This window comes from Giraffa tippelskirchi, chromosome 10 (assembly GCF_054371585.1).
Source record: "Giraffa tippelskirchi isolate mGirTip1 chromosome 10, T2T-mGirTip1v1.2.pri, whole genome shotgun sequence".
Lineage (NCBI taxonomy): Eukaryota > Metazoa > Chordata > Mammalia > Artiodactyla > Giraffidae > Giraffa > Giraffa tippelskirchi.
Genome location: NC_137284.1, coordinates 161133172 through 161160453, shown reverse-complemented (window position 1 = coordinate 161160453; position 27282 = coordinate 161133172). Strand labels below are relative to the sequence as shown.

At 56.1% G+C, this 27282-nt stretch overlaps 1 protein-coding gene across 1 annotated transcript in view; it reads left to right on the top strand.

Annotated features, from left to right (window-relative positions):
* Positions 1–27282, top strand: part of PTPRN2 (protein tyrosine phosphatase receptor type N2) — a 587908-nt gene that overhangs the window by 217552 nt on the left and 343074 nt on the right. The window contains exons 6-9 of the mRNA XM_081535514.1: positions 1505–1862; positions 17916–18131; positions 19429–19469; positions 20530–20879. Of these exons, the coding sequence (XP_081391640.1) occupies positions 1505–1862; positions 17916–18131; positions 19429–19469; positions 20530–20879 (965 nt within the window). The remainder of the gene's footprint in view (positions 1–1504; positions 1863–17915; positions 18132–19428; positions 19470–20529; positions 20880–27282) is intronic.

Here is a 27282-nt window from a genome sequence, read left to right as displayed (position 1 = left end):
TCCCCAGGCACGTACCCTTGGCCCGACACTGTGCCCCGAGGGAGGCTGCTGCTGCTGCTAAGTCGCTTCAGTCGTGTCTGACTCTGTGCGACCCCAGAGACGACAGCCCACCAGGCTCCTCTGTCCACGGGATCCTCTAGGCAAGAACACTAGAGTGGGTTGCCATTTCCTTCTCCACCCGAGGGAGGGGAATGTAGAAAATGTGAACCCATGCGATTCTGAGAGTTTGCGGCCCCAGCACCCGGAGCACGCCATGAAGGCAGTGCCGAGTCAGATTCTAGTGGGAGATCACTGTTTGGCCATGAAATTTTGATGGCGCCGTGTCAGAGACTTCTAACGTTTTTACAGCCGTCCCCGAGATGAGGAAACTGGGCCTTATTTTGTGGGCAAAACAGAATGTGATGAGACACATCCTCCTGAGAGAGTGTCCTGAGTGAGGAGGGAAGGCGGCGGAGGCCAGGGAAAGGCCTGGACCCAGGCTGTGTGTGAAGCTAGAAGCCCCGGCAGTGTCGCCGGCTGGACACCACTGTCGAAAGGATCAGATTCAAAAGGGGTTTCAGTGACTGGCGAGGAAAGGAGCTGCAGGGAAACCCAGGCGTCAGACTCAGGGTGGTGCAGCTGTGGGAGACCCTCTGCGGGGCTCCAGCAAACCCCGGGGCAGGGAAAGGCGCGGGCAGACCTTCCCCGCGGAACACACAGCGCGGGCGAAGGGGTCAGCATCACTCCGCGGTGGGGAGACGCAGACCCGACCCGCAGGAACCGCCTCACCGCTCAGGCCGGCACCGAAGGCAGACAGCGGTCACTACGGTGGAAGCCGGTGACTGCGGACATCGAGCCCACGCCGCCCCCCGGCGAGGACACGGTCCGCGGCTCCTGCACAGTTAGTGCAGGGCCACCCACCTATCAGCCGGGAGGAAGGAAAACCCACGGCCGCACAGAGGCTTGTACACGGCTGTTCACAGCAGCGTTCCTCACAATGGCCCCAAAGCGGAAAGAACCCAAAGGATCCCCAGCTGATGAATGAAACACACGGCGCGTCCTCTGTCCTCAGAGCTGACTTCAGGGTACAAAGGAGCGCAGTGCCTGCCGCGGCCTGGTGGTGCCCCACGGGGTCGGCATGCTCGGCGCAGACCCCAAAGGCTGCGCGGGGCTGCCCTACAGGAAGCGTCCCAGTGGGCACGCGCGGGAGAAGGACGCGGATGAGCCGCTGCCTGCGGGAGGGGAACCGCGAAGGGGTGAAGGTGCCCGGGGTCAGACAGGTGGTGTCTGAGGACGGATGGGCCGAGGCTCGTGGCGTGCGGGCTGCGCTTCAGTAAAGATGCTGTGGAAAGACTGCGGGAGGAACGCGGAGGCGACCACCCATTGGTGGAGGCGAACCTGGGCGCATTGGGGGTGCGCCTTCGGGGTGCCGGGTGCTGGGACACGTCTGCAGTCCAGACCCAGTGCCACTTCGGGGCGTGGCTGGCGATGGGCACTCACCGCTGTTTGTCCCCTGCCCCTGCAGGATGAGGACGCCCTGGCCGACAGCGTGCTGACCTTCGTGGCCCAGACGTCCGCTCTGACCTACGCTCCCGCGGCGCGCACCGATCTCGCAGGGGCCCGCCCCCTGCGCACGCTCCGCCGGCTGCAGCCGGACGAGCTCAGCCCCAAAGTGGCCGGCGGGGTGGACAGGCAGCGTCTGGTTGCTGCGCTGGGTGCCTATGCGGCCCGGAAGGCCCCCGCGCCCGCCAGGGACGGCGACCCCGCGCCCCGCAGCCTTGTGCACGCGCCTTGGAGAGCGCCCCGGGTCCTGTCTGCACCGGTGGCCCCTCAGAGATGGCCTTCGCCTGCGGACCCCAGGGACGCCCCGGTCACAGACGATGGTAAGCACCCTGCGCCTTTTCGGAGGCTCCCGTCTTTCTCTGGCACCTGCCTGGGCTGGACCTTCGAGGGTCTCTTCCCCTTCCCGGGGCTCCCCTTAGAGAGGGACAGGGTGTGGGGAGGTGGCCAGTCTGGTCCTATGGGGAAGGGGTGTCAGACTCGGGGGGATGGGGTGGGCCCTGTGTTTAGCTGCCCTGCCCCCACAGCCTCACTGTTTCCTGGCTCTGTTGATGAAGATGCTGGGGGGAGGGTCACAGGCCCAGCGGGCCCACGTGGTGTCTGCAGGATTGACTATGAAGGGGCGTCAGGGTTCCTCAGGCCTCCCCACTCCCGTGGGCAGACTCACGCCCAGCAACTTGGTCTGCGGGTATTGCGGGTCCCCAGGAGACCCCAGCATAAAATGAGTGCCGTCCCAGTGCTGTGAGTGAACCTGGGCCTGTGAAGTGCCCCACCCCCAAGCTACACCTCAGCACCCTGGTGTGAGTCGGCCCGCTGTGGGCTTCGCTCGGGGACGGATGACCGCTGGCCAATCCTGGTCTCTGCGATGCTCGGGGCCCTCATCTCTTCTAGCAGCCTTTTCCTGAGACTGTAAAATATAAAGTAAGATTGTGATCAAGTCTGACTTCTCCTTTGAAGATATGCCAATCATAACATCAAGGAGGTAGAAGATTAAAAAAAAAAAATTTGACTGCGAACCTGTTCCGGTTAGCGCTCCTTCTGTGAGCAGAGGCATGATTGAAGCCGCTGTGCGTCCCCCGTTGCCCACGCTGGGCCCTTCAGCTGGTGGCTCTCTCCTTGGTCCCACTTTGTCCAGACGGCCGCCGTCGTGCCGCAGCTAGAGGGCATGCAGCGCTGTAACCGCAGGGAAGGCGAGGTGGCCGTCGGCCGCCCCGCCTTGGGGAAGAAGGCGTGCGAGGGGCCCCTGCGCACCGGGCTCAGGTGGCCCCGGAGGGCGGCCTGCGGGAGCGGCTCCTTTGCTCCCTGCGTTCCCCGCCCCACCGCAGGCTCCCCCAGAGCGCCTCCCGCTGGCCTTGCTGCCTTCCGCCGCCCATCGTTACCCAGCGCCGTCGGTGCTCTCTGTGGTCTTCCTGATGCGGCCCCGCTGGGCAGCCAGCACAGCTGTCCGCACGCTGCCGACGGCCGCCCCGGCCCGCGATGGGCAGGCAGAGGCCTGTGTGGGCCCAGCCCTCTCCATGGTGCTGACGCCACCTCCTCTGCAGTGTGTCCACCCCGCCGTCCGGGTAAGGGCTGACCGCCCCTCCTCTGGCTCCTTCCTCACCTCCCCCAGCTTAACACAAACCCTGCCTCTGCCCCATGTTGGAAACGGGAAGAGAGAAATACCGACTGCAGGTGGGCGGCTCCTGCCCCCCGCCCGCCCCCGCCAGCTCCGCCCCCGGCACCGGCTCCTCCTCGCTCCGCACACCCCGAGGTGTGGGGCTTCGGGAGCGCCCGCGGAGATGCTTCTCTCTCCCGTGGCCCTCACTGACGGCATCTGTGGGTTGTGGTTCCCCCTGTGCTAAGCTGCAGTGTCGGTTATCTCTCTATATATGTTGCCTCCCCGGCCACACCGTGCGCTTTAAAGGGAGTCACGTAAGACGTCAGCCGCAGAACAAGCAGAGAGCCTTGTAGGACGGACGCCCACACGCGCGCTCCTCTCGCTGCTTCTGTGACCCCCGCTCCCCTGCACTCCCCATCAGGTCGCATCTGTCACGCTCGGCACCGCATCGCCCAAAGACACGGCTCTCGAATAGACCTCACCGAGTAGATTTATCACGTGCCAAAGTTGATGCTGATGTCTTCATATCACCAAACAGCTAACCAATGCTTAAATTTTTCAGTTGAAAATTTTCTTTACAGTTGGTTCTTTGAAGTCAGATCTGAAGAAGGCTCGTTGAATAGGTGGATGCACCTGTTAAGCCCCTTTTAAACTACAGAGGCTTCCTCCTCCCTCCTCTCTCCCCGCTCATCATTTTTTTTTTAATATTTGAAAGTTTCAGGTGCACAACATTATAGTTTGAAACCTGTGTGCGCGGCAGAGTGATCGCCACCAGAGGCCTGATTGCCATCCCCCCATGCAGCTCGCCTCCGCACCCGTTCCATGCTCCCCGCCCCTTCTCCTCTGTAGTCCCTGATCTGTTCCATGTATCTATGAGTTTTTGTTTAATTTTGTTTGTTTTGGATTCCACATATGAGTGAAATCCTATGGTATTTGTCTCTTTCTGCTCAACTTATTTTACTACCTTAATACCCACTAGGTCCATCCATGTTGCAGCAAATGGCAAAATTTCATTCTTTTTCCACAACTGAGTAATATTCCATTATGATAATGGATAAAGAGGTGGTGTGATATACACACACCACATCTTGTCTTTATCCATTCATCTGTTGATAGACACTTTGGTTGCTTCCATATCTCAGCTATTGTAAACAATGCTGACCATGAGGGTGCATATTATATATAGTTTTTGAATTAGTGTTTTTGCTTGCTTTGGGATAAATACCCAAGCATGGAATTGCTGGATGATCTGGTTCTCTTTGTTTTAGTTTCTTGAGGAGCCTCCATAGTCTTCATTAAAGTGGCTGCACTGACTGACGTTTCCGGCAGTAGCACACGAGGGTTTCCTGTTCTCCATATTCTGTCCAACATTTACTTTTCTTTTCTTTTCAATAATAGCTGTTCTCACAGGTGTGAGGTGATATCTCAGTGTGGTTTTGATTCTCACTTCTCTGATCGTTAGTGATGCTGAGCTTCTTTTCATGCGCTTGTCAGTCATCTGTACATCTTCCTTGGAAAAATGACTATTCGGATCCTCAGCCCATTTCTAAAATTCAGCTTGTTTGGAGTTTCTTGTTGTCACTGTTGAGTTGTATGAGTTCTTTTTATATCTTGTTGGTCATCTGTACATCTTCTTCGGAAAATGACTATTCGGATACTCAACCCATTTTTAAAATTCAGCTTGTTTGGAGTTTCTTGTTGTCGCTGTTGAGTTGTATGAGTTCTTTTTATATCTTGGGTATTAACCCCTCATTGTTATATGCTTTTCAGGTCTCTTTTCCCTTTCAGGATGGTGCATTTGCATTTTCATAATGGTATTCTTTGTTGTGCAGAAGCTTTTCAGTTTGACATTGTTCCATTTGTTTATTTTTTTGCATTTGTTTCCCTTGCCTTTTGTGTCAGATCCACGAAAATATCTTTAAGATGTCATGAAGTTACCGTGTATGTTTTCTCCTAGGACTCTCAGGATTTCAGGTCTTCCATCCCAGCCTTTACTCCGTTTGACCTTAGTTCTGTGTGTGGTGTGAGGTTGTCGTATAGTTTCATTCTTTTACATGTGGCTGTTCAGTTTTCCTGACACCATTTACTGAAGAGACTGTCTTTTCTCCTTTGTATATTTTTAGCTCCTTTATTGTAGATTAATTGACCATACACGTGTGGGTTTATTCCTGGGCTCTCGGTTTTGTTCCATTGATCTGTGTGTCTGTTTTTGTGCCAATACCATGCTGTTTTATAACTGTGCCTGCATGTGTGGTCAGTCGTGTCCGACTCTTTGCAACCCTGTGGACTGGGGCCCACAGGCTCCTCTGTCCATTGAATTCTCTAGGCAAGAATCCTGGAGTGGGTTGCCATCTCCTCCTCCAGGGGATCTTCCCATCCCAGGGATCGAATTGACATCTCCTGAGCCTCCTGCATTGGCAGGCAGTTTCTTTAACCACTAAGCCACCTTGGACACCCCTTGGTGTAGTATGAACAGTTTAACAATATTCATTCTTCTGATCCATGCACAAAGAATGATAACCTTGCTTGCTAGAGAATTCTTGGTTGGAAGTTGTTTCCTTTCAGCACTTTGAATATGTCATACCACTCCATTCTGGCCTGTAAAGTTTCTGCTAAAAAACCTGCCGACAGCCTCATGGGGGTTCCCTTGCATATAGCAAGTTGTTTTTCTCTTGCTGCTTTTAGGATTCTCTCTTTATCCTTAACTTTTACCATTTTAGTTATAATATGTGTTGGTGTTAGTGGAGGTGATGGAACAACGGACTGGTTCCAAATTGAGAAAGGAGTACATCAAGGCTGTATATTGTCACCCTGCTTATTTAACTTATATGCAGAGTACATCATGCGAAATGCCAGGCTGGATGAAGCACAAGCTGGAATCAGGATTGCTGGGAGAAATATCAATAACCTCAGATATGCAGATGACACTATTCTTATGGCAGAAAGTGAAGAAGAACTAAAGAGCCTCTTGATGAAAGTGAAAGAAGGGAGTGAAAAAGTTGACGTAAAACTCAACATTCAGAAAACTAAGATCATGGCATCCGGTTCCATCACTTCATGGGAAATAGATGGGGAAACAATGGAGACAGTGAGAGACTTTGTTTTCGTGGGCTCCAAAATCACTGCAGATGGTGACTGCAGCCATGAAATTAAAAGACGCTTACTCCTTGGAAGAAAAGTTATGACCAGCCTAGATGCATATTAAAAAGCAGAGACATTACTTTGCCAACAAGGTCCATCTAGTCAAGGCTATGGTTTTTCCAGTAGTCATGTATGGACGTGAGAGTTGGACCATAAAGAAAGCTGAGTGCCAAATAATTGATGCTTTTGAACTGTGGTGTTGAAGAAGACTCTTGAGACTCCCTTGGACTGCAAGGGGATCAAACCAGTCAATCCTAAAGGAAATCAGCCCATCACTTCTGAATATTCATTGGAAGGACTGATGCTGAAGCTGAAACTCCAACACTTTGGCCACTTGATGCAAAGAACTGACTCATTTGAAAAGACCCTGATGCTGGGAAAGAGTGAAGGCAGGAGGAGAAGGGGACAACAGAGGATAAGATGGTTGGATGGCATCACTGACTCGATGGACATGAGTTTGAGCAAGCTCCGGGAGCTGGTAGTGGACAGGGAAGCCTGGCATGCTGCAGTCCATGGGGTCGCAAAGTGTTGGAAATGACTGAATGACTAAACTGATGTGTTGGTGTGTCTCTTTGGGTTCATCTTCTTCAGAACTCTGTGGACTTCCAGGACCTGCATGTCCTGTCGGACTCTTTGCGATCCTGTGGACTGGGGCCCTCCAGGCTCCTCTGTCCATGGAATTCTCCAGTCAAGAATCCTGGAGTGGGTTGCCATTTCCTCCTCCAGGGTATCTTCCTGACCCAGGGATCAAACTGACATCTCCTGAGCCTCCTGCATTGGCAGGTGGCCTGGATGTCTGTCTCCTTCCCCAGATTAGGGAAGTTTTTATCACTATTTCTTCTAACAATTTTTCTGGCCCTTCTCTCTCTGTCTCTTCTCCTTCTGAGTCCCCATAAAGCAAACGTTATTTCACTGGATGTTGTCCCAAAGGCCCTTTAGGGGCTCTTCACTTTCTAGGTTCTCTTTCACTTTGCTGCTCTGTCTGGGGGAGTTCCACCGCTTTGTCTTCCAGCTGCTGATTCATGTTCTGCCTCATCCAGTCTGCCGGCGAACCCTTCTAGCACATTTTTCTGTTCAATTATAGCTTCTATTTTTCTTATAGTTTCTATCCCTTTGTTAATTTCTGGTTGTGTTCAGCCGTCCTTCTCCCGGGTTCAGCCGTCCTTCTCCCGGGTTCGCCCGTCCTTCTCCCGGGTTCAGCCGTCCTTCTCCCGGGTTCGCCCGTCCTTCTCCCGGGTTCAGCCGTCCTTCTCCCGGGTTCGCCCGTCCTTCTCCCGGGTTCGCCCGTCCTTCTCCCGGGTTCAGCCGTCCTTCTCCCGGGTTCGTCCGTCCTTCTCCCGGGTTCAGCCGTCCTTCTCCCGGGTTCAGCCGTCCTTCTCCCGGGTTCGTCCGTCCTTCTCCCGGGTTCAGCCGTCCTTCTCCCGGGTTCGCCCGTCCTTCTCCCGGGTTCAGCCGTCCTTCTCCCGGGTTCGCCCGTCCTTCTCCCGGGTTCAGCCGTCCTTCTCCCGGGTTCGCCCGTCCTTCTCCCGGGTTCAGCCGTCCTTCTCCCGGGTTCGTCCGTCCTTCTCCCGGGTTCGTCCGTCCTTCTCCCGGGTTCAGCCGTCCTTCTCCCGGGTTCGTCCGTCCTTCTCCCGGGTTCAGCCGTCCTTCTCCCGGGTTCAGCCGTCCTTCTCCCGGGTTCGCCCGTCCTTCTCCCGGGTTCAGCCGTCCTTCTCCCGGGTTCGCCCGTCCTTCTCCCGGGTTCGTCCGTCCTTCTCCCGGGTTCAGCCGTCCTTCTCCCGGGTTCGCCCGTCCTTCTCCCGGGTTCAGCCGTCCTTCTCCCGGGTTCGTCCGTCCTTCTCCCGGGTTCAGCCGTCCTTCTCCCGGGTTCGCCCGTCCTTCTCCCGGGTTCGCCCGTCCTTCTCCCGGGTTCGCCCGTCCTTCTCCCGGGTTCAGCCGTCCTTCTCCCGGGTTCGCCCGTCCTTCTCCCGGGTTCGCCCGTCCTTCTCCCGGGTTCAGCCGTCCTTCTCCCGGGTTCGTCCGTCCTTCTCCCGGGTTCAGCCGTCCTTCTCCCGGGTTCGCCCGTCCTTCTCCCGGGTTTGCCCGTCCTTCTCCCGGGTTCGTCCGTCCTTCTCCCGGGTTCAGCCGTCCTTCTCCCGGGTTCGTCCGTCCTTCTCCCGGGTTCGCCCGTCCTTCTCCCGGGTTCAGCGAGTGTCTTTATTATTTCACACTCTTCCAGGTGAGTTGTTTCTCTCTGTTTCGCTGAGCTCTTTTTCAGAGGTTTTGTCTTGTTCTTTTCATTGGAATGTATTCCTCTGTCTCATTTTTTTGCCTAATTTCTCTGTGCCTGTTTCTCTGTGTTATTAGGTGTATCAACCACCTCCCCAGTCTTGAAGGAGCGGCTGTTTGTAAGACGTGTCTTAGGGGCTCAGCAGTACAGCCCTACTGGCCACCAGAGGCAGGGCTCAAGGAGTGCCGTGTTGGGGTCAGGGTTGCGGCGGAACGAGGTGGCATTACCCCGACTGGCTGAGTCCCCCCTGAGGTGCTAGGGTTACCCTGCTCTCGGCCCAGTGCTGAGGGTTTAGGTGGCAGGTTTCCACGCTGGTGCCCACAGGGTCTCAGTCCCTGGGGAGCAGCCCAAGCGGCCTCCGTTCCTCCAGCAGGTGCTTCCAGGTCAGTGAGGGGTGCCCTTCCTCTGTGGCTGTGCTGGGCACCCAGAGGGCTGACGCGCAGACGACAGGGATATGGGCGACTCAGAGCGGGCCCCTCCTGCGGGATGGTCGAGGCCGATTTATGGTCCTCCTGGCTCAGGAGAACCCATCCCCGCTCCCAAATACGTCAATCTGACCGCAGCCTTCATGTGTGTGGGGAATGTGCGTTTGGTAAAAACTTAGACAAGAGACCCTCTTCCTTTGTTTATTCACTATTTACACCTTGTCCCTGTGAAAAAGCTTTAATTCACATAACTTAAAAGCCCCGCGTGCCGTAGGACCCCGGGAAGGACGCGTGCCGGCATGCAGGGTGGGGCTCAGCTGCCTGGCGCGCGTCTGCTGTCAGGACTGGCCTGGTCGGGCAGCCCAGAACGCATCTCAGCAGAGCACTGTTCTCAGATTTTGTCCTCGGCTCTCTCCAGGAACCGGAGCCTGTGAAGACTGTTTGCTGTGCTTTTAACCAGTTGTGAAAGTAGTGAATGGTTACGGGCAGACCCAGAGTTATCCACGTGCAGAGAGCAGGTCGCCTCTGAGCGCCGCCCCTGGCTCAGCGCTGTGCGCGCTGGGCGTGCCCTCCGGTGCCCGGGTGTGTTTGCAAGGCCTTGCCCCCCAGCCCACCTGGGGTGCAACCCTGGCAGCTGCTGCTCCACCCCTGGTCCCTCCAGCTCATTTGCCGGGGCTCGCTCTTCCTCCAGCTCTAGGTAAAAATTCAGGCGAGGCTCACGAACCCCGGGCACCCATAGGTGATGAAAACTGCCCCGTCCACTTTTTGTCTGTAAAAGCTGAGGTGCATGCACACTGGCTCTGGTCGCAGATGCAGCTCTCAGCTTCAGAACTGCAGTGTGAAGCTGCATGCCTGGGCGCCTGCCGTCCAGCCTTTGCTGGGAGAGAGTTCACAGCTGTCACACCCAGAGCAGATCCTGTGAGGGGGATCCAGGCGCCTTGTGGGTTCAGCCCACTGAGTTGACAGACAGGTTTCAGGGGCTGGTCCCTGGCAGCCCTTCCTGTGGCGTTTTCTGCTCCAGGCTGCGTTTGCCACCCAGCGCGTGTCTAGGATGCTCCCCTGAGGGCTCAGCCTCACGTGAATCTAAAGGAACCATCCCTTAGCAACATTTAGACTTCCAGCCCCACTACCAACTGAATCACGTGAGTAAGGCCAAAGCTGATATGATTTTTTGTGCTTTGACTCAATACTACATGTAATAGAGAAAGATTACACACAGTAATCTCTGCAGTCTGTGAGTATGAACACCGTGGCCTGCGTGGGCGGTGGGCGCTTTATCCCAGCTGCAGGCTGGGCTTTTCATTCAGCCTGAGTGATGCATGCCACCTGGCTGGGGTACCGCAGGCCCCAGATTGGAAGGAAAACACAATTTACTTGTGCTGCTTTCAGTGAAAATGGATAGGAAGCCAACGTGTGACGATTATGCCCGAATCTCCTGGGTGGAGGCCCAAGTGAGGTCAGAATAAAATAATAATCTCTCACAGAATTTGTCTAAATCCTTTGCAAAATACCAGGGATGGACTCTAGCAATTAAATGAATTGTATATTTTCTAAACAAAAGGAGCCCAGGAAATTCCTCCTGATGATGATGGTGCTAGTGATAGTGATTATGAGGGTGATGGTCTTTACGGTGATAATGGTGGTGGTGATGGTGGTGGTGGTGATGATGTGGATAATGGTGATGGTGGCAATGATGATGGTGGTGATGGTGATGATAGTGTTAATAATGATGGCGATGATGATGGGGTGATAATCATGGTGATGCTGGTTGTGTAATGATGGTGATGATGGTGCTGCTGCTGATGGTGGTGATAATCATGGTGATGGTGGTTGTGTAATGATGGTGATAATGGTGCTGATGATGTGGGTGATGGTGATGATGGTATTAACAATGATAGTGATGGTGGTGATAATCACAGTGATGGTGGTTGTGTAATGATGGTGATGATGGTGCTGATGATGTGGGTGATGGTGCTGATGGTGCTGATGGTGCTGATGGTGTTAATAATGATAGTGATGATGGTGATGGTGGTGATAATCACGGTGATGGTGGTTGTGTAATGATGGTGATGATGGTGCTGATGATGTGGGTGATGGTGATGATGGTGCTGATGGTGCTGATGGTGTTAATAATGATAGTGATGATGGTGATGGTGGTGATAATCACGGTGATGGTGGTTGTGTAATGATGGTGATGATGGTGCTTATATGGATAATGGTAATGGTGCCAATGATCATGGTGATAGTGGTGATGATGGTGTTAATAGTGGTGGCGATGGTGGTGGTGATGATGATGATAACGGTGATGATGGTGATAGTGATGATGATGGTGTTAATAATGACGGTGGTGGTGGTGGTGATGGTGATGATGATAATAACGGTCATAATGGTGACGGTGGTGATAATCACAGTGATGGTGGTTGTGTGATGATGGTGCTGATGGTGCTGATGATGGTAATGGTGATAATGATGGTAATGGTGATGATGGTGTTAATAGTGACGGCAATGGTGGGGGTGGTGGTGATGGTGATGGTGATGATGATAATAACGGTGATGATGGTGATGGTGGTGATGATGATGATGTATGTGTGGACCTGCCTAAACGGTGTACTCTCATGTACACATGGTGCCAAAGGTACTTAGGAGTAAACTCAGTCGTGCCTGAGTCACACCCTCTGTGACAGCGGTTTTGTGGTGAGGTTAACTGCTCACTTATCCTCTGGAGCTGTGGCGTGTGTCGGGGGACCCTATTCAGACATGTAATTCCCACAGGGCAGGCCGTAGTCGTTGCGCAGGGAGCCCCAGGCCTCCCGTATTTGATGTCCTGACATTTCATGTAATTGCTCTCCTAGAGCCCACTTGGCACATTGAAAGCTACTTACAACGTCGTTATGAGCCGCCGGATCTCGGAATTACATGGTGCGGCTGATGGAAAGAGTGTTCCGCTTTGACGTGTGTGGCATTTGATTGTGCTGCAGTCCCTCCTCAGCCCACGGGGCCGGCTGGACTCTTTAAAGAGGGTCTCCTCACCGCTGCCCATCTTCAGAGGCTGACAGCGGACACCTTTGTGCTGACTCAGCGCGGGTGACGGCACTCCCGTGGTGGGTGATCGCTAGTTCTCGTCGATGCCTTGCCTCCTAAATGGCCAGCCGCTCCGCATCTTGCATTGTATACCTAAGGGTTTCTTAGTTATTTTTCACTCATGGTAATCTGAAAAGTTTCATTTTGGGGTGAGAAGAGACAGTGTTAGGGATCTATTTTATTCCATTTTGAAGGTGTGTGTTTCTTACTGCCGTCACAGAGGCCCGTGGAAAGTCCCTCCTGTTCGCTAGTCTTTATCTTAAGGAACGCGAGCTTCTTCATGCTGCTCTTCCCTCCAGATAAGGAGGTGAGAGCTGAAGGACGTTGAAGGGGAGATGTGTGGTGACCTTAGGGAGGGTTTCCCGAGTTATTAGCCATCAGGACAGGTCGTTGGAGGAGGGCACAGCTTCCCCCTTTCACTCTTTGGTTGTTGGATATGGTCGGCAGTCTACAAGTTTGATTTCGTTTTCTCAGTAACCCCTTCCAGTGGGAATCCCTGCCTCGTCTACACAGGCCGACCCCGAGACTGGAGGGGCTCCCTGCAGAGCACTCTGTATCCTCACACAGTCGTGGCCCCTAGTCTGTGGTGGGTCTCTTCTCACTTGCCCTACGTGGATTGCATAAAGCATACCACCACCCAGTGGGATGCTTTGAGGGGCTGTCGAGGGCCCCAGGTTCCCAGACATTGGGAGCTGACCTCATAAGCTCCAGCCTCACCATTGGTCACTGTCTGCTGGGCTCGGCTCCGACCCCTGCGCCCACTCCGGTGCACCCAGCCCGGCCGCAGGAGTGTGCGCAGACCCCCAGCAGCTCCGCCTGCCCCATGCCGTCCTGCCGGGTTCCTGCGGGAGCCCCGTGCGGCCTCCCTGCTCTGCCCTGTCTCATGCCCGCAGGGCTTGAGTTGACGGCTCTCTGCTCAAACCCAGCAGGGGCTGCTCCTCCCGCTCAGCAGAATCGCGGGGGCTTGTCGTGGTCTGAGAGCCTGTAAGCCCCCCTGCGCCGCCTCTCCGCTGCTCCAGGTCACCCTCTAGCCATCCTCCATCCTTCCAGCCCCTCTGCCCAGGGCTTTGCACTTGTCTCCTCTGCCAGCAGAGCGTGCCCTCCGGCTGGTCCCTGGGCTCAGGACCCCATCCCTGGGTCTCTGTGAGCTTTTCTCCGACAGTCCTGTCAACAGAGCATCTGCACTTCCCATTGCCCCGGCCTCCAACTCTGGGTTATTATTTCCACAGCCCCCCCACCACCAGGGCCTTCCCTGGTGGCGCAGCTGGTAAAGAACCCACCTGCAATGCAGGAGACCCCGGTTCAACTCCTGGGTCAGAAAGATCCACTGGAGAAGGGATAGGCTACCCACTCCTGTGGTCTTGGACTTTCCTGGTGGCTCAGATGGTAAAGAATCTGCCTGCAATGCAGGAGACGCGGGTTCGATCCCTGGGTTGGGAAGATCCCCTGGAGGAGGGCATGGCAACCCACTGCAGTATTCTTGCCTGGAGAGTCCCATGGACAGAGGAGCCTGGCGGGCTGCAGTCTGGGGGGTCGCAGAGTCGGACACGCCCGAGTGAGTGAGCACACAGCACATCACCGCCAGATGAGTGTGTTGGTGTCTGTCTGCTTCCTGTCTCTTCTGCGGAGGATGACGCTCCGTGGAAGCAGGGCCTTTGCTGACTGCTTCGCTCCTGCTTCTTGACAGACCACTGGGCACAGAAAATGCACAGCAGGAATTCGAGGAGGGAAGGAGCAGAGGGAGGGCGGGGAGGGGCCCTGCTCCTGGGCACCGTGGTTTAGGTTGGGACCCCTGGGCGGCCTGGGTCTCGTGGGCGCCAGTCTCCCTTGTGACCTGGCTTCTGGCACCTGAGAGCCCCGCTGGAGGGACGTGTGTGGGCAGAAATGATGGAGGGTCTGCTGTGCGGGGAGCTGACAGACCCCGGCCGCCTCCACGGAGGCGGGCACCAGGGAGGCAGGGGACGTGCTCCGGGACTGGAGGTGGGGCGGGGGTCCCCAGTCCCCGGGCCGTGGACGGGTGCTGGCCCACAGTCCGTCAGGAGCCGGTACATGGCAGGAGGGGAGTGGCGGGCAGCGGGCCCAGCTCCATCTGCGGCTCCCCATCGCTCCCCGTCACTCACATCACCGCCTGAGCCGTGCCCCCGCCCCTTCCGTGGAAAAACTGTCTGCATGAAACTGGCCCCTGGTGCCAAACAGGTTGGGGACCCCTGAGGGTGGGAGGGCTGAGAGCTGAGATCTGAGGAGGAATTCTTCTAGACGCCTTGAGACCAGCCATCAGCACGACTCAGGGGCTTAACTTGGTCGTGAGATGTCCTCGCGGGGCACAGTTGGCGCGGGGTCCGCCTTCTGCACCCTCACTAGGACGGACACAGCCCTGTACCTCGGGTGGCCCAGTGGAGACTGGGAGCAGGTCCCCGGTGAGCCCCAGAGCTCAGAAATAGAGCATCATCCTGGGCCGACTTTCCTGGTTAAGTTTGCGTCCAGCAGAAACACACGTTGGATCCAATACTTGTCAAGACCTCTCGTACACGGACGTTTCCCGCGGGGGTGAGTCCGTGTCTGGGGCGCCTAGGCGGGAACAGCGCCCGCAGGGCTTGTGCTGTCCTCTGGCCCCAGGCTGGTGTGTCTCCTCCCCTCATCACCCTGGCTGTGATCAGACAGTGAGGGGGTGATGTGCTTGTACAGTGGGAGGCTTGATAAAGCACTGAGTGGCGTTCTTCTTGCTCTTCACTCTACCTTAGTTTTTCTCTTTTTTATAAAACAACACGGGCCCTTCGTCAGTCCAGAAGAGCAGGAATCCTGACCCTGTTGTGTGCGGTGGGCGGGGTGGTGCAAAGGAGAAGCATCCCACTGGGCTGTGTCAGGCACACTTTTCTGTATTTTTACAGTGTTTGTGAGGAAATGGGAAGTGCTTTCCCAGGTTCGCTGCTGGAAGTTATTTCTGAGCAAGCGTTTGGTCCCTGAACGTTCGGGGGGCATCTGTGGGGCTGCGGGGAGGGCTACGGAGGAGAGGGTGCAGGGGGCAGTGCCTCCCTGGGGTCTGGGGCGTGGCCCCTGGGGCAGCAGCAAAGGGAAGGCGTCCAGCTCGCTTCCCTCCGGGGGCAGCTGTCTCGAAGCGCAGATTTTATTACTGTTCAAGCTTGATGAGACCAGCAGGTCAGGAGAGGGTTCTGATGGAAAGATTGCTTCCCTAGAGGCAGGTGCTGGCAGGGGGAGGGAGGGAGCCGCAGGGCCTTCGGCTGGTTTTGCAGGAAGTGGGTGAGGCAGGCGGGGTCGGGGGAGGGGGCAGGTCTGGCAGGTGAGAGGACAAGGCTCTGGGGCAGAGGGCAACCTGGCTGCTGGGACCTGGGCTGGGGCGATCAGAAGGGCTGGCGGCCCAGGGGGGTGGGGCCCAGCTCTGTTTTTTTCAATAATATGAAAATGAATGTCTTTCTTCCACTCTTGCGTTTGAACAGTATTCCCACTGGGTAATCTAGACTTCTGAATTTAGACACCTTCCCTTTCGTGGTTCAAATGCGTCCCTCGTGTGTCAATGTCCCAGTGTGTAACTGCACATCACGTCATGTGTGTCCCAGTTACGCGTGTGTAACTGCATCACGTCACGTGTGTCACAGCTACACGTGTGTAATTGTGCATCACGTCACGTGTGTCACAGCTACGCGTGTGTAACTGCATCACGTCACGTGTGTCACAGCTACACGTGTGTAATTGTGCATCACGTCACGTGTGTCACAGCTACACGTGTGTAATTGTGCATCACGTCACGTGTGTCCCAGTTACGTGTGTGTGACTGTGCATCACGCCACGTGTGTCCTGCTTCCAGGGCAGGGCCGTGTCCTGGCCCCGGGCGGGGCACTGCAGCGTCTCATCCACCTGGTTTCCTGGGGGTGAGCCTGGCCGCGTGCCGGTCTTTGTTTCTCTTCCTGAAGCTGACCAAGGGCCTGAGCCTTGGACCTGATGCCGGTCGCTGGGCTTGGGGCTTTGTGGGGGTTTGTGCTGGTCGCTGGTCTTGGGGGTTTGATGCTGGTCACTGGTCTGGGGGTTTGTGGGAACTTGAGGCTGGTCACTAGTCTTGGGGGCTTATGGGGGTTTGATGCTGGTCTCTGGTCTTGGGGGTTTGATGCTGGTTACTGGTCTTGGGGGTTTGTGGGGGTTTGATGCTGGTCACTGGTCTGGGGGTTTGTGGGAACTTGAGGCTGGTCACTAGTCTTGGGGGCTTATGGAGGTTTGATGCTGGTCTCTGGTCTTGGGGGTTTGATGCTGGTTACTGGTCTTGGGGGTTTGTGGGGGTTTGATGCTGGTCGCTGGTCTTGGGGGTTTGATGCTGGTTACTGGTCTTGGGGGTTTGTGGGGGTTTGATGCTGGTCGCTGGTCTTGGGGGTTTGATGCTGATCTCTGGTCTTGGAGGCTTGTGGGGGTTTGATGCTGGTTGCTGGTCTTGGGGGTTTGATGCTGGTCATTGGTCTTGGGGGTTTGTGGGGACTTGATGTTAGTCACTGGTCTTCGGGCTTGTGGGGGTTTGATACTGGTCGCTGGTCTTGGGGGCTTGTGGGGATTTGATGCTGGTTGCTGGTCTTCAGGGTTTGATGCTGGTCACTGGTCTTGGGGGCTTGTGAGGATTTGATGCTGGTTGCTGGTCTTGGGGGTTTGATGCCGGTCGCTGGTCTTAGGGGTTTGTGGGAGTTTGATGCTGGTCACTGGTCTTGGGGGTTTGATGCTGGTCACTGGTCTTGGGGACTTGTAGGGGTTTGATGCTAGTTGCTGGTCTTGGGTGTTTGATGCTGGTCGCTGGTCTTGGGGGTTTGTGGGGGTTTGATGCTGGTTGCTGGTCTTGGGGGTTTGTGGGGGTTTGATGCTGGTCGCTGGTCTTGGGGGTTTGTGGGGACTTGAGGCTGGTCGCTGGTCTTGGGGGCTTATGGGGGTTTGATGCTGGTCACTGGTCTTGGGGGTTTGATGCTGGTCTCTGGTCTTGGGGGTTTGTGGGGGTTTGATGCTGGTCGCTGGTCTTGGGGGTTTGTGGGGGTTTGATGCTGGTCATTGGTCTTGGCGGTTTGTTGGGGTTTGATGCGGGTCGCTGGTCTTGGGGGTTTGATGCTGGTTGCTGGTCTTGGGGGCTTTGTGGGGGTTTGATGCTGGTCTCTGGTCTTTGGGGTTTGATGCTGGTTGCTGGTCTTGAGGGTTTGTGGACTTGATGCTGGTCACTGGTCTTGGGACTTTATGGGGTTTGATGCTGGTCGCTGGTCTTGGGGGTTTGTGGACTTGATTCTGGTTGCTGATCTTGGGGCTTGTGGGGGTTTGATGCTGGTCACTGGTCTTAGGGGTTTGTGGACTTGATGCTGGTTGCTGGTTTTGGGGCTTGTGGGGGTTTGATGCTGGTCGCTGGTCTTGGGGGCTTGTGGGGGTTTGATGCTGGTTGCTGGTCTTGGGGGCTTGTGGGGGTTTGATGCTGGTCGCTGGTCTTAGGGGTTTGTGGACTTGATGCTGGTCGCTGGTCTTGGGGCTTTGTGGGCTTTTCCCTTCCTCTGCCCCTCCCTCTCAGGTCCTGTCTCACCTCTGTTACCCGATGCCGTGCCCGGGCTCCAGGGCTGTCTCTGTCCTGCAGGTCCCAGTCCTTCCCGCGCTCTGCTCACAGACTCACTGGCCCTTTGTCCCCATCAGTCTGCGGGTGGGCCTGTCCAGGGCGCTCTAGGCTTCCGACGCTCCGCTCCACCCCCGCAGAACTCCCGCTCTAGGGCTTCTGCTCCCAGACCTTGCGCGTCATCCACCCGTCTGCCTGCATGGGCACCTCCTTGGCCGGCCTCGCCTCCTCGTCCTAATGCTGCCCTTGCCTCCGTGTGTCTGTCCCTTTTGCATGTCTGTCTAGAAGCTCGTGTTCAGAGCCTGCTGAAGGACCTGCGGAAGCGCCCGGCCGGCATGGAGGGTCTGAGTGCCCTGGACGTGGACGAGGTGGCCCGCGCCCTTGCGAGCGCCATGCCAAGTGGGGGCCTGGCCGGGGCGCTGGGCGTGGCCGGGAAGGGCGGCGGACGGGGAGCGGAGGCAGACGGCACGGGGGCTGCGCTGCACGGAGACCGCGTGCCAGGTGAGCTCACACGCATGTGTATCTGGGCACGCGGCCGCAGGCTGGCCGCTAGGAGATGGGTCTGCAGTGACGACTATTGTCCGTCTGACTCTGCCTCTGGACGCTCTCCTAACGGGCTGAGCTTGCCGGGCAGGCGTGTTGGAGGGTGAGCTGCGCTCTGGTGAGGGAGGGGAGGCTCCCCCACGCAGGTGCAGGGCTGATGGAAGGGCTTTGTGTGGGGTTTGTGAGTGAAAGTTACAGAGTCAGACATTCCAACGGTCACGTGAAAGGGTCTGTGGGAGGCTCACACCAGAGAGAGAGCCGAGACCCTCACACCCCAGCACACACACTCACATCCTTCTCACACACTCACACAACCCATATCACACACACATGGAAACTCACCCCACACACACACACTCACCCACATACAGTCTCACACACTCACCCACCATACACACACTCACACAACCCACATCGCACAGACACTCACACACAGATATACTCACACACATAGCCACATACATAGATGCACACACCCACAGTCTCACACACTCACATACACTCAGAGACACTCCCTCACTCACCCGCAGCACACACACAGACACATACACAAACAGCGGGCAGCGCATGCACATGTGCACACACAGACTCCCACACTCACGCTCACCCACACGCACTCACTCACGCTCACGCACACGCTCTCACAGGCCGGGCCGGGCCCCTGGGGGTGGAGGGCTGAGCCGGCCAGGCTCGTCTCCCTGTCTGGTCTGTTTCCGGGTCAGGCAGTGAGCCTGACCCCTGGGCGGTGCCCGGCACACCGGGGGCACCAGGAGGAGCCGGGGGAGGGCGCAGGTCCCCCCTCTCGTGGGGTGGGGCGGGCTCGGCTGGCGCGGGGAGGATGCCCCTCGCCGTCTGGAGGAGGCGGTCTAGGGCGACGGTCCCTGTGCTGGGCTGAGGAGCCCGCAGAAGCCACGCACCAGCTGCTGCTGTGTCCTTAGAGAAATGGCCACCGCAGAGAAGTAACCCGACTGAAGACGCCTGGAGCTGAGCCGACTGGGCCCGCTCTCCGCTTCCCTCCTGGGCTGCTCCCTGCCCCCGGCCCGGCGGCTCTCCCCGCTGAGCGGACGTGAAGGAGCCACGTGGTTCCCCGGGCCTGGGGTCCCGGCCCGTCCGCAGCCACCCCGTGCCGTGGGGTTTACGGAGGGCGCGCCGTCCCTGCTCTGCCGGGGGCGTCAGGCTGTGGGCCTCACGCCGTCCGAAGGGCCCTGGCATCCGCCCCGGGTGGGCGGTGACCTTTTGCTTATGTCTCCCACAGAGAGCCGCGTGCGAGACGGCGCCGGCGGAGCCGACCGGGAGGTGAGGTCCGTCTGTGTGTTCGGGTCCCGTGCAGCGTGAGCTGTGTCGCCTGCCTTCTTGTCTGTGGTTTAGGAACACAGCTGAAATATAAAAACTCTTTTAGCAAAAAGATAGGAAAACCCTCATCGTCTCCAAGTTGAGAAAAATCATGAAGAGTATATACAAAGTTGTATGTATTTCAATATATACTGTTGTCTGTTTTCAGATTAGATACTAATATGTGTCCGTTGTAGGAGTATGAAAAATGGTCAATACAGGCAACACGTTAATATTCCTTAGAACTTTCCCACCCAGGGAAACGGGGTGGTCACATCACGTGACAGCACCACACGCCCACTTTGTGTCGTCAAGGTCGCGTGTGTGTGCTGGGCACCGAGGTCCCTTTAATGGACGTCAGCAGCCTCTGGACCCTGCAGACCTGTGCTGTCCGCCTGGTGGGGGCTGCTTGGACTCGAATCCATTAGAATCCATTAGAATTAAGTAAATAAAAACTCACTTCCCCAGCAGTGCAGCTCCTGGTAGACAGGGCTGGGCTTCCAGTGTGTCCAGGTTTCCACGACAGTGCTGGTCGGGAGGGCGTGGGACAGGCTGGACGTGGAGGGCACCTGCCCGTGGAGGGGCCCGTCCTCCTGCCGAAGAGCTTCTCCTGGCCTGCCGTCATCTGAAGGACACAGGAAATCTGTTCATGAGCAAGGACAGTGCTGTGGTTCTGGACGCTCTGTTCTGTGAGTGGCAAAGAAGACCGTTTGCCTGAGCGCAAGTGGAGAAGAAAACACCGATGATTGTTTTAAATGTCCATCAAAAACAAAACATGGAGGGATCGGCTGTCGGAGTTGTGGAGGGAGGCGTGGGGTCTGGGGACACATTTCCTAATTCCAGATGCAGGGGACTAGGCCAGCGGAGCTTGGGGTCTCCAGGCGAGATACACAGGGCTGGACCCTAAATCTGCCCCCTGTGGCCCTCAGGCCCACATACACCGGCCCCCCATCCCCAAGCATCCAAGACGGGCGGTCTCTCTGCTGCTCAGGGCACGTTCTCAAGCTGGTTTCCTTTCTGCCAGGTGAACCGTCCGGGCGTCCGACTTGGGGACCTCCTGCAGGGCCCTGGGTCTCCGTTCCTGCCTGCAGACCCCCGTCTCACCGAGCCCTTCAAGACGGAGAACAAGAAAGGGGATGACACCGAGGCCTCGCTCTCTTCTGAGGAGGAGCGCGCGGGTGTGGAGAACGTGCGGAGCCAGACCTACTCCAAGGAGCTGCTGCAGAGGCCGCTGCCCGTGAGGCCCGAGCCGGGTGCGGCCCCGCAGGAGGACCTGCATCTTGGGGCCGGTGCACAGGGGCCCCCCGGCCCAGGCCTGCGGCTGCAAGTCCAACCCCCCGAGGAGGAGTATGGCTACATCGTGATGGAAAACGAGTGAGTGGGCGGTTTCACCTCTAGTGGATGCTATCTGGTGCTGCAGGCCGGGAAAATGCCTTCGCTTTTCTGTCCTCACCTGGAGGTGTCCCTGCTCCTGCAGCGCGGGAGAATGGTCAGCAGTCAGCCCGTCCCCCTGACCTGTGTTCTGGGCGGGGACCCCAAGCTTGAGGTCAGTCCTCCACTAACCAGGCCAGACAAAGCCTTGCAGCTCCCTGGCCCCCTCGCTGTAGCTTAGAGCACGGGGCGCCCTTGGGGCCGGAACTCCAGCAGGGTGAATGGGCCTGGGGTGCTCAGGGCAGCGGGCAGGGTGGGGGCTGTGCCGAATGCTGGCTCCACCCCCAGAAAACTCCAGAAGCTTTACACCGACCACATCCCAGGGTATGCATTGCCCTTCAGGGGGAAAGACGAGCCTCACGGCATTGATGTCCTGTCCTCACCTTAGTTCTGATCGGAGCCTGACGCGGGACAGGGTGCAGCGTCACATGCCCAGTGAGCAGCGGGTGTCGCTGATGAGTCTGACGTGGGCGCTGTGCTTTATAATTGTGTGTTTTCTTCAGGGGACGGAGGCAGTGTGTCCAAGGGGAAGCATGTCTGTCTGTCTGTGTGCACAGGCATGTGTGTGTGCAGGTGTGTATACACGTGTGCATGAAGGTGTGCGCACAGCCCTACCTCGTAGTTTTGATTTTGCGCCATAGTGTGCATTGGCTCAGGGGTCGAGCGTCTTTCCGTGCTGACCTCATGGGAGAAGGGGCTGTGTTGGAGCTGGGACCCTCTCCTGACTCCGTCAGGGCCTCTGCGCGTTTGCCTCCATACGTGTTTGCTCTCGCTGCCCCGCATGCAGCACCCAGGCCGTGTCAGAGCCAAACGGAACTGAAGGTGCGTTCTCGCCTGGGTTTGAAGGCATCCTCAGGCTGGCGTCTCTCCAGGCCTTTCCTGAAGACCCGCCTGCCCATTCCAGCCTCGTCACCTCCAGACGGAGACCGCTCTCTCTTTGCCTCCAGCCCCTTTGCTCAGAACTGTTAGCGTCTGCTGCGTGTGTCAGAATCACGTGTGACACAGACACACGGGGCCTGGACGGCGGTCCTGCCGAGGGCGCAGCTCCGGCTGTTGGGTCAGAGCCTTCCTGCTGCCCGGTCGGACCTGTGCTGGGGGTTTTCTGCCTCATGGCAAACAGTGCTGCCGTGTGTGTGTGCATGCCTCCATGTCTGTATCTGTGTGTGTGGTGTGTGTTTGTGTGCATGGGTACGTGTGTGTGTGTGTGCTGTGTATGTGTCCCTGCATGTCTGTCATATGTGTGTTTCTGTGTCTGTATCTGTATATGTGAGTGTTTGTGTTTGTGTGCATGGGTACGTGTGTGTGTGGCATGTATGTGTCCCTGTGTTTGTGAGTTGTATGCATGTTTCCGTGTCTGTATCTGTGTATGTGAATATTTGTGTTTGTGTATGTGGGTATGTGTGTGTGTGTGGTGTATGTGTCCCTGCATGTCTGTCATATGTGTGTTTCTGTGTCTGTATTTCACATGTGCTTATGTGTTTGTGTACATGGGTACATCTATGTGTGTAGCATGTATGTGTCCCTGCGTGTCATATGCATGTTTCCATGTCTGTATTTTGCATGTGTTTATGCGTTTGTGTGCGTGGGTACATATGTGCGTGTGTACTTGGGTGCGTGTGTGTAGCGTGTATGTGTCCCTGTGTCTCTGTGTCATATGCGTGTTTCCGTGTCTCTATCTGTGTATGTGAGTGTGTGCGTGGGTACGTGTGTGTGTGTGTACTTGGCTGCGTGTGCGTAGTGGGTATGTGTGCCTGTGTTTGTGAGTTGTATGCATGTTTCCGTGTCTGTATATGTGTATGTTTGTGTTTGTGTGCGTGGGTACGTGTGTGTGTGTGATGTGTATATGTCCCTGTGTGTCTGTCATATGTGTGTTTCCGTGTCTGTATTTTGTATGTGTTTATATATTTGTGTACGTGGGTGCGTGTGTGTGTAGCGTGTATGTGTCCCTGTGTGTCTGTGTCATATGCATGTTTCCGTGTCTGTATCTGTGTATGTGAGTGTTTGTGTGCGTGGGTACACATGTGCGTGTGTACTTGGCTGCGTGTGCGTAGTGGGTGTGTGTCCCTGGGTGTCGTGTATGTGCACGGTCACTGGGGCACCGCTGCCCCGCTGCCTGAGTGCCTTTCCTCCCGCCGGGATGGCCTGATGCTGGAGGACTGCTCCCCAGCATGGGCGCGGGGTTGCTCCTGTCTGGGGCACGAGCGTGAGTCGTGAAAGTGCTGGAGAGGATTCCAACCTCGAGAAGACACTGAGTCTGCATGAACCATGGAGGCCAGAGGACGGTGGGCTTCAGGGTGGCACCCTCCACGTCACAGGACGTCCAGCATGAGCAGCCGGCACCTGGATGCAGGGAGACCCTTGCATCGGGCTGGCCTCTTGCTCTCCCTGACGTTCCTGTAAGCGGGAGCCGCTGTCAGAGGGTCTCCTCAGAGGGTCTCCTCTCTGCATCCCGAGTTCATTCCCTGTAGGGCTTTCCTTGGCTGCACCTCTGGGCCTGAGCACTTTCCTGCTCTGAGCACGGGCTAAAGAGAAAGACCATCATTTTATCTTAGCTTCTTCCGCCAGGTGGAAGGTCTGTGGTGCCGAGAGCTCTGTCCGTACCTCTGTCTGCCTCAAGCGGGATGCTTACAGACGCACGGAGGCCACCTCTAGGTCAGACTAGTGGGGATTTGAGGTTCTCTGGGGTGGGATTTCACCAGGCCTCAGCTTAAGCCTTAATGCATCAGCTATTAACTGACAAGAATCCAACACCATCCCCCCCCCTTTTTTTAAGTGAAAAAGGACTTTGTATGTTTGGTTTTTCACAAAAGGAGAAGGAATGTGGTGGGCAGCTTGGCGTTCTCTCTGAGGTTCACGGGGACCACGCAGCTGACCTCACTGCCTGCACTGCCCTCATTCGTACATTTCCTGATGGGCGGGCAGGAGTCTGATCCTCCATTTACGTTTTCATACTTTTCACAAACTGGGTGGATTCAAAATGTGCGAAGGGCAGGGTAGCCATGCCTGGTCCTCCCAGGATGATTTAAAAGTCATTTCAAGTCAGGTTGACAGCAGACCACAGGTGGACAGTGCGTGTAAGATAGAGAAGAGCCCGCCTCTACGACAGGTAAACAGGTGCTGAGGGTGCCGGCCGGCTCGAGTCCTACAGGGACCCCCGATCCTGCACAGAGGTCGTCCCAGCTGCGGAGCCTGAGTTTGGGGAAGTGAACCCGCGGCTGAGAGCACGTGCAGAGGCCCTGCCCACCTCGAGTGGTTTGCGGACGAGGAAGCCGGGGCGTCGACCCTACGAGCCCAGCAGCCCTCCCCTGACTGCACTCCAGGGGCCCGGGAGGTGTCCCCGCAACCTGGGCTCAAGGACGCAGGAGCCGCGGGTAACGGGATGGAGTCACGGGTCCCTGTCCAACAGGCTAGATGGGGGAGCGGGTTTGTGTTTGCTCTTCCTCGTGCAGAGTTGAAACACGCACAGGAGCCGGATGCTGACCTGCGCCCAGTGGCCTGGCCAGTCACCCCCCCACTGCCCGCCCTCATGCGCTTTTTATAAAGGTGACTCTAAGACATTTTGTACTTAGATTTGTATTAAGACTTTGGCAGATTTTTTTTTCCCCTGGAGAGTAAAATTGTTATGGAGACTATATTTGTGGAGAATATGTTTATTCAAATGTCCTATGGAGAACATATTTACTAAAATTTTGAATATATCTATGTTGAGAAGCACAGTCTCATCTTGATGTTAAAAAACGATGTTGGAAAACAGCAGTTTTTTTCTTCCATTTTTTTTTTTACCTCTGAAGAGTTGATGGTTGTTAGCAGTCTTTTGAAGCTAATTTACTGAGTCGCTCAGGACTGCTAGAGACTCAGGTGGATCTGCCTGTGTCCAGCCCTCACGGGAGTTCAGTTTGGCCCACAGGTTATCGTGGGCTCACTCATTCCTGCTCTGAGAAGTGGAGTCTTTGTTAGACTTCTGCAGGGAAGGAAGGGGGTGCACCCTGGAGCTGGAATTGTGAATTATCACGGTGGCCTCCGCCTGCATCCCTGTCCTTGTCAGAAGCATCACTTGTCTGCGCTAAGGAGAATCCCTGTGGGTTAGCAAAAATGTTAACTACCTTGAAAGATTATTTTAAAAGATAAACATCATGATTTTTATAGAACAGTTGGTGAATCCCATGAAAGCCTCATTTTATTGACTGATTGCAAGTATCATCTCAGCAAAAACGTTGGTATCGAGGTCGACTCCTTTTTGTTTTGTGATGCATCGCTCAGTTGGTTCCCGACCTTTGGAGAATTTTCAAATAAACCGTGACATGTTCACATTTGGGAAGTGAAAGCAGCCGAAGCCCTGCCAGCTCTGGGAGGCAGCACCCCAAGGTGGATGTCTGTGGGCCGGAGTGACAGCCCGTTTTGAGCTGTATCTCATCTGTCCCAAAAGGAACAGGCAGTGACACTAGGAAAACAAGACCGGAGAGACTGCGGGAGCGATTGCCGCTCCGTCTGCTTGGGGTTAAGTTCGGGCACAGGTGCAGTGGTCGGAGTGGGGGTGCGGTGGGGGTGGGGGCGCGGTCGGAGTGGGGGCGCGGTGGGGGTGGGGGCGTGGTCGGGTGAGGACGTGCAGTGGGGGTGGGGGTGCGGTGGGGTAGGGGCGCACGGTCAAGGTGAGTGCTTGCCCCACTGTCGCAAAGCTGCCACCCCAGGGTGCACTTAACCCTTTCCGTTTGTGTCTTTCTTTGAGGATTTACTGGTAGTGTGATCTTTGGCAGTGAATTTAATTTCTGGAGTCTCAGTTTCCACCTCTTTCAAGGGAAGTTAATACAGGCCCTTCCTCCCAGGTTTGTTGTGAGCAGCGAAGGAGATAATTTCCATAGAATCACTTGTGGTTGAGGGCGGAGAGTTGCCTTTAAGTTCTCACTGGTCTTAATGTTTCTGAAAAGACCCTGATGCTGGGAAAGACTGAAGGCAGGAGGAGAAGGGGACAACAGAGGATGAGATGGTTGGATGGCATCACCGACTCGATGGACATGGGTTTGAGCAAGCTCCGGGAGTTGGTGATGGACAGGAAGGCCTGGCGTGCTGCAGTCCATGGGGTGGCAAAGAGTCGGTCGCGACTAAGTGACTGAATTGAATGTTTCTGACCCTCAGGTCGTTGTCCCTAGTCTTTGTTTTGAGAATAGCCTCAACGCTCCCCTGAGAGACTTGGATTTTCTCATTTTGACCCAGTGGTGACCTAGGCTGTGCAGGGGTGGGGCGGCTGTTGTGAGAATGGAGTGTGGCTGCCTCTGGGCAAGCTTCCAGTCCGGGATTACCGGCTCCCGTTTTGCTGACTTACAGGTTCCCCAGCACATGCCTCACTTAACTAGCAGGCTGTGTCTCAGGAAGGAAGTGCCTCAGAGGGGAGGCCCTGCCAGCTCTTGGCAGTGACCCTTCCTGCTCTGACGGCACAGCAGGCAGAGCACCCGCCACCACTCCCGCTCCAACCTCCGGGACCTCCGGCTGCTAGAAGTGTGCCGTCTCTCTTCCAGGCGGCGGGCATCCAGGAGACCCGGAGGCAGGTGTCACAGTCGGGCTGGTGAAATTGCAAGAGCTGTGTCCGTCCAGTGATTTTTGAGATTAACTCCAGCTGCTTTCTAAGGAAGTTCAGACCATGAAATGACAGCTGATGGCCACGTAGTTTAAAAACAAAAGAGAAATAATTGCGTGCTCGGTTTGAGTACAGTCGACAGCCTCTCATTTGTCTGACTTGAACAAGAAAGGGGCCACCATTGTCAAGAGCCATTTGCCCTGCCTGCCCGGGGCCCTGACAGTGCAACAGGAGGGGCCGAGGTGTCCCCCCTGCAGCTCCTGGGGAGTGTCTGTGTCCACGGGAATATGTGTGCACTCCTAGGGAGTGTCTGTGTCCGCAGGCGTGTGTGTGCACACTCAGGGAGTGTCTGTGTCCGCAGGAAAGTGTGTGCATACCCGAGGAGTGTCTGTGCCCGCAGGGAGTGTCTGTGTCTGCAGGAGTGTGTGTGCACTCCTGGGGAGTGTCTGTGTCTGCAGGGGTGTGTGTGCACACTCAGGGAGTGTCTGTGTCCACAGGAGTGTGTGTGCACACCTGGGGAGTGTCTGTGTCCGCAGGGGTGTGTGTGCACTCCTGGGGAGTGTCCGTGTCTGGGGGCTGTGTGCACACCTGGTACGTCCGAGGCTCTCCTCAGTTGCATCTTCTGGGCTCAGCCTCACCGCTGGGGCTGCAGCTCTGGTTCTGTCCCCGGGCACTGGGCGGGAGGACTCCAGGGTAGCCGCACATGCAAATGCACCACTTTTAAAACAGTCTTATTTTAAAACCTGGTGACACAAAAGCCTGTGGAGAGTTTAA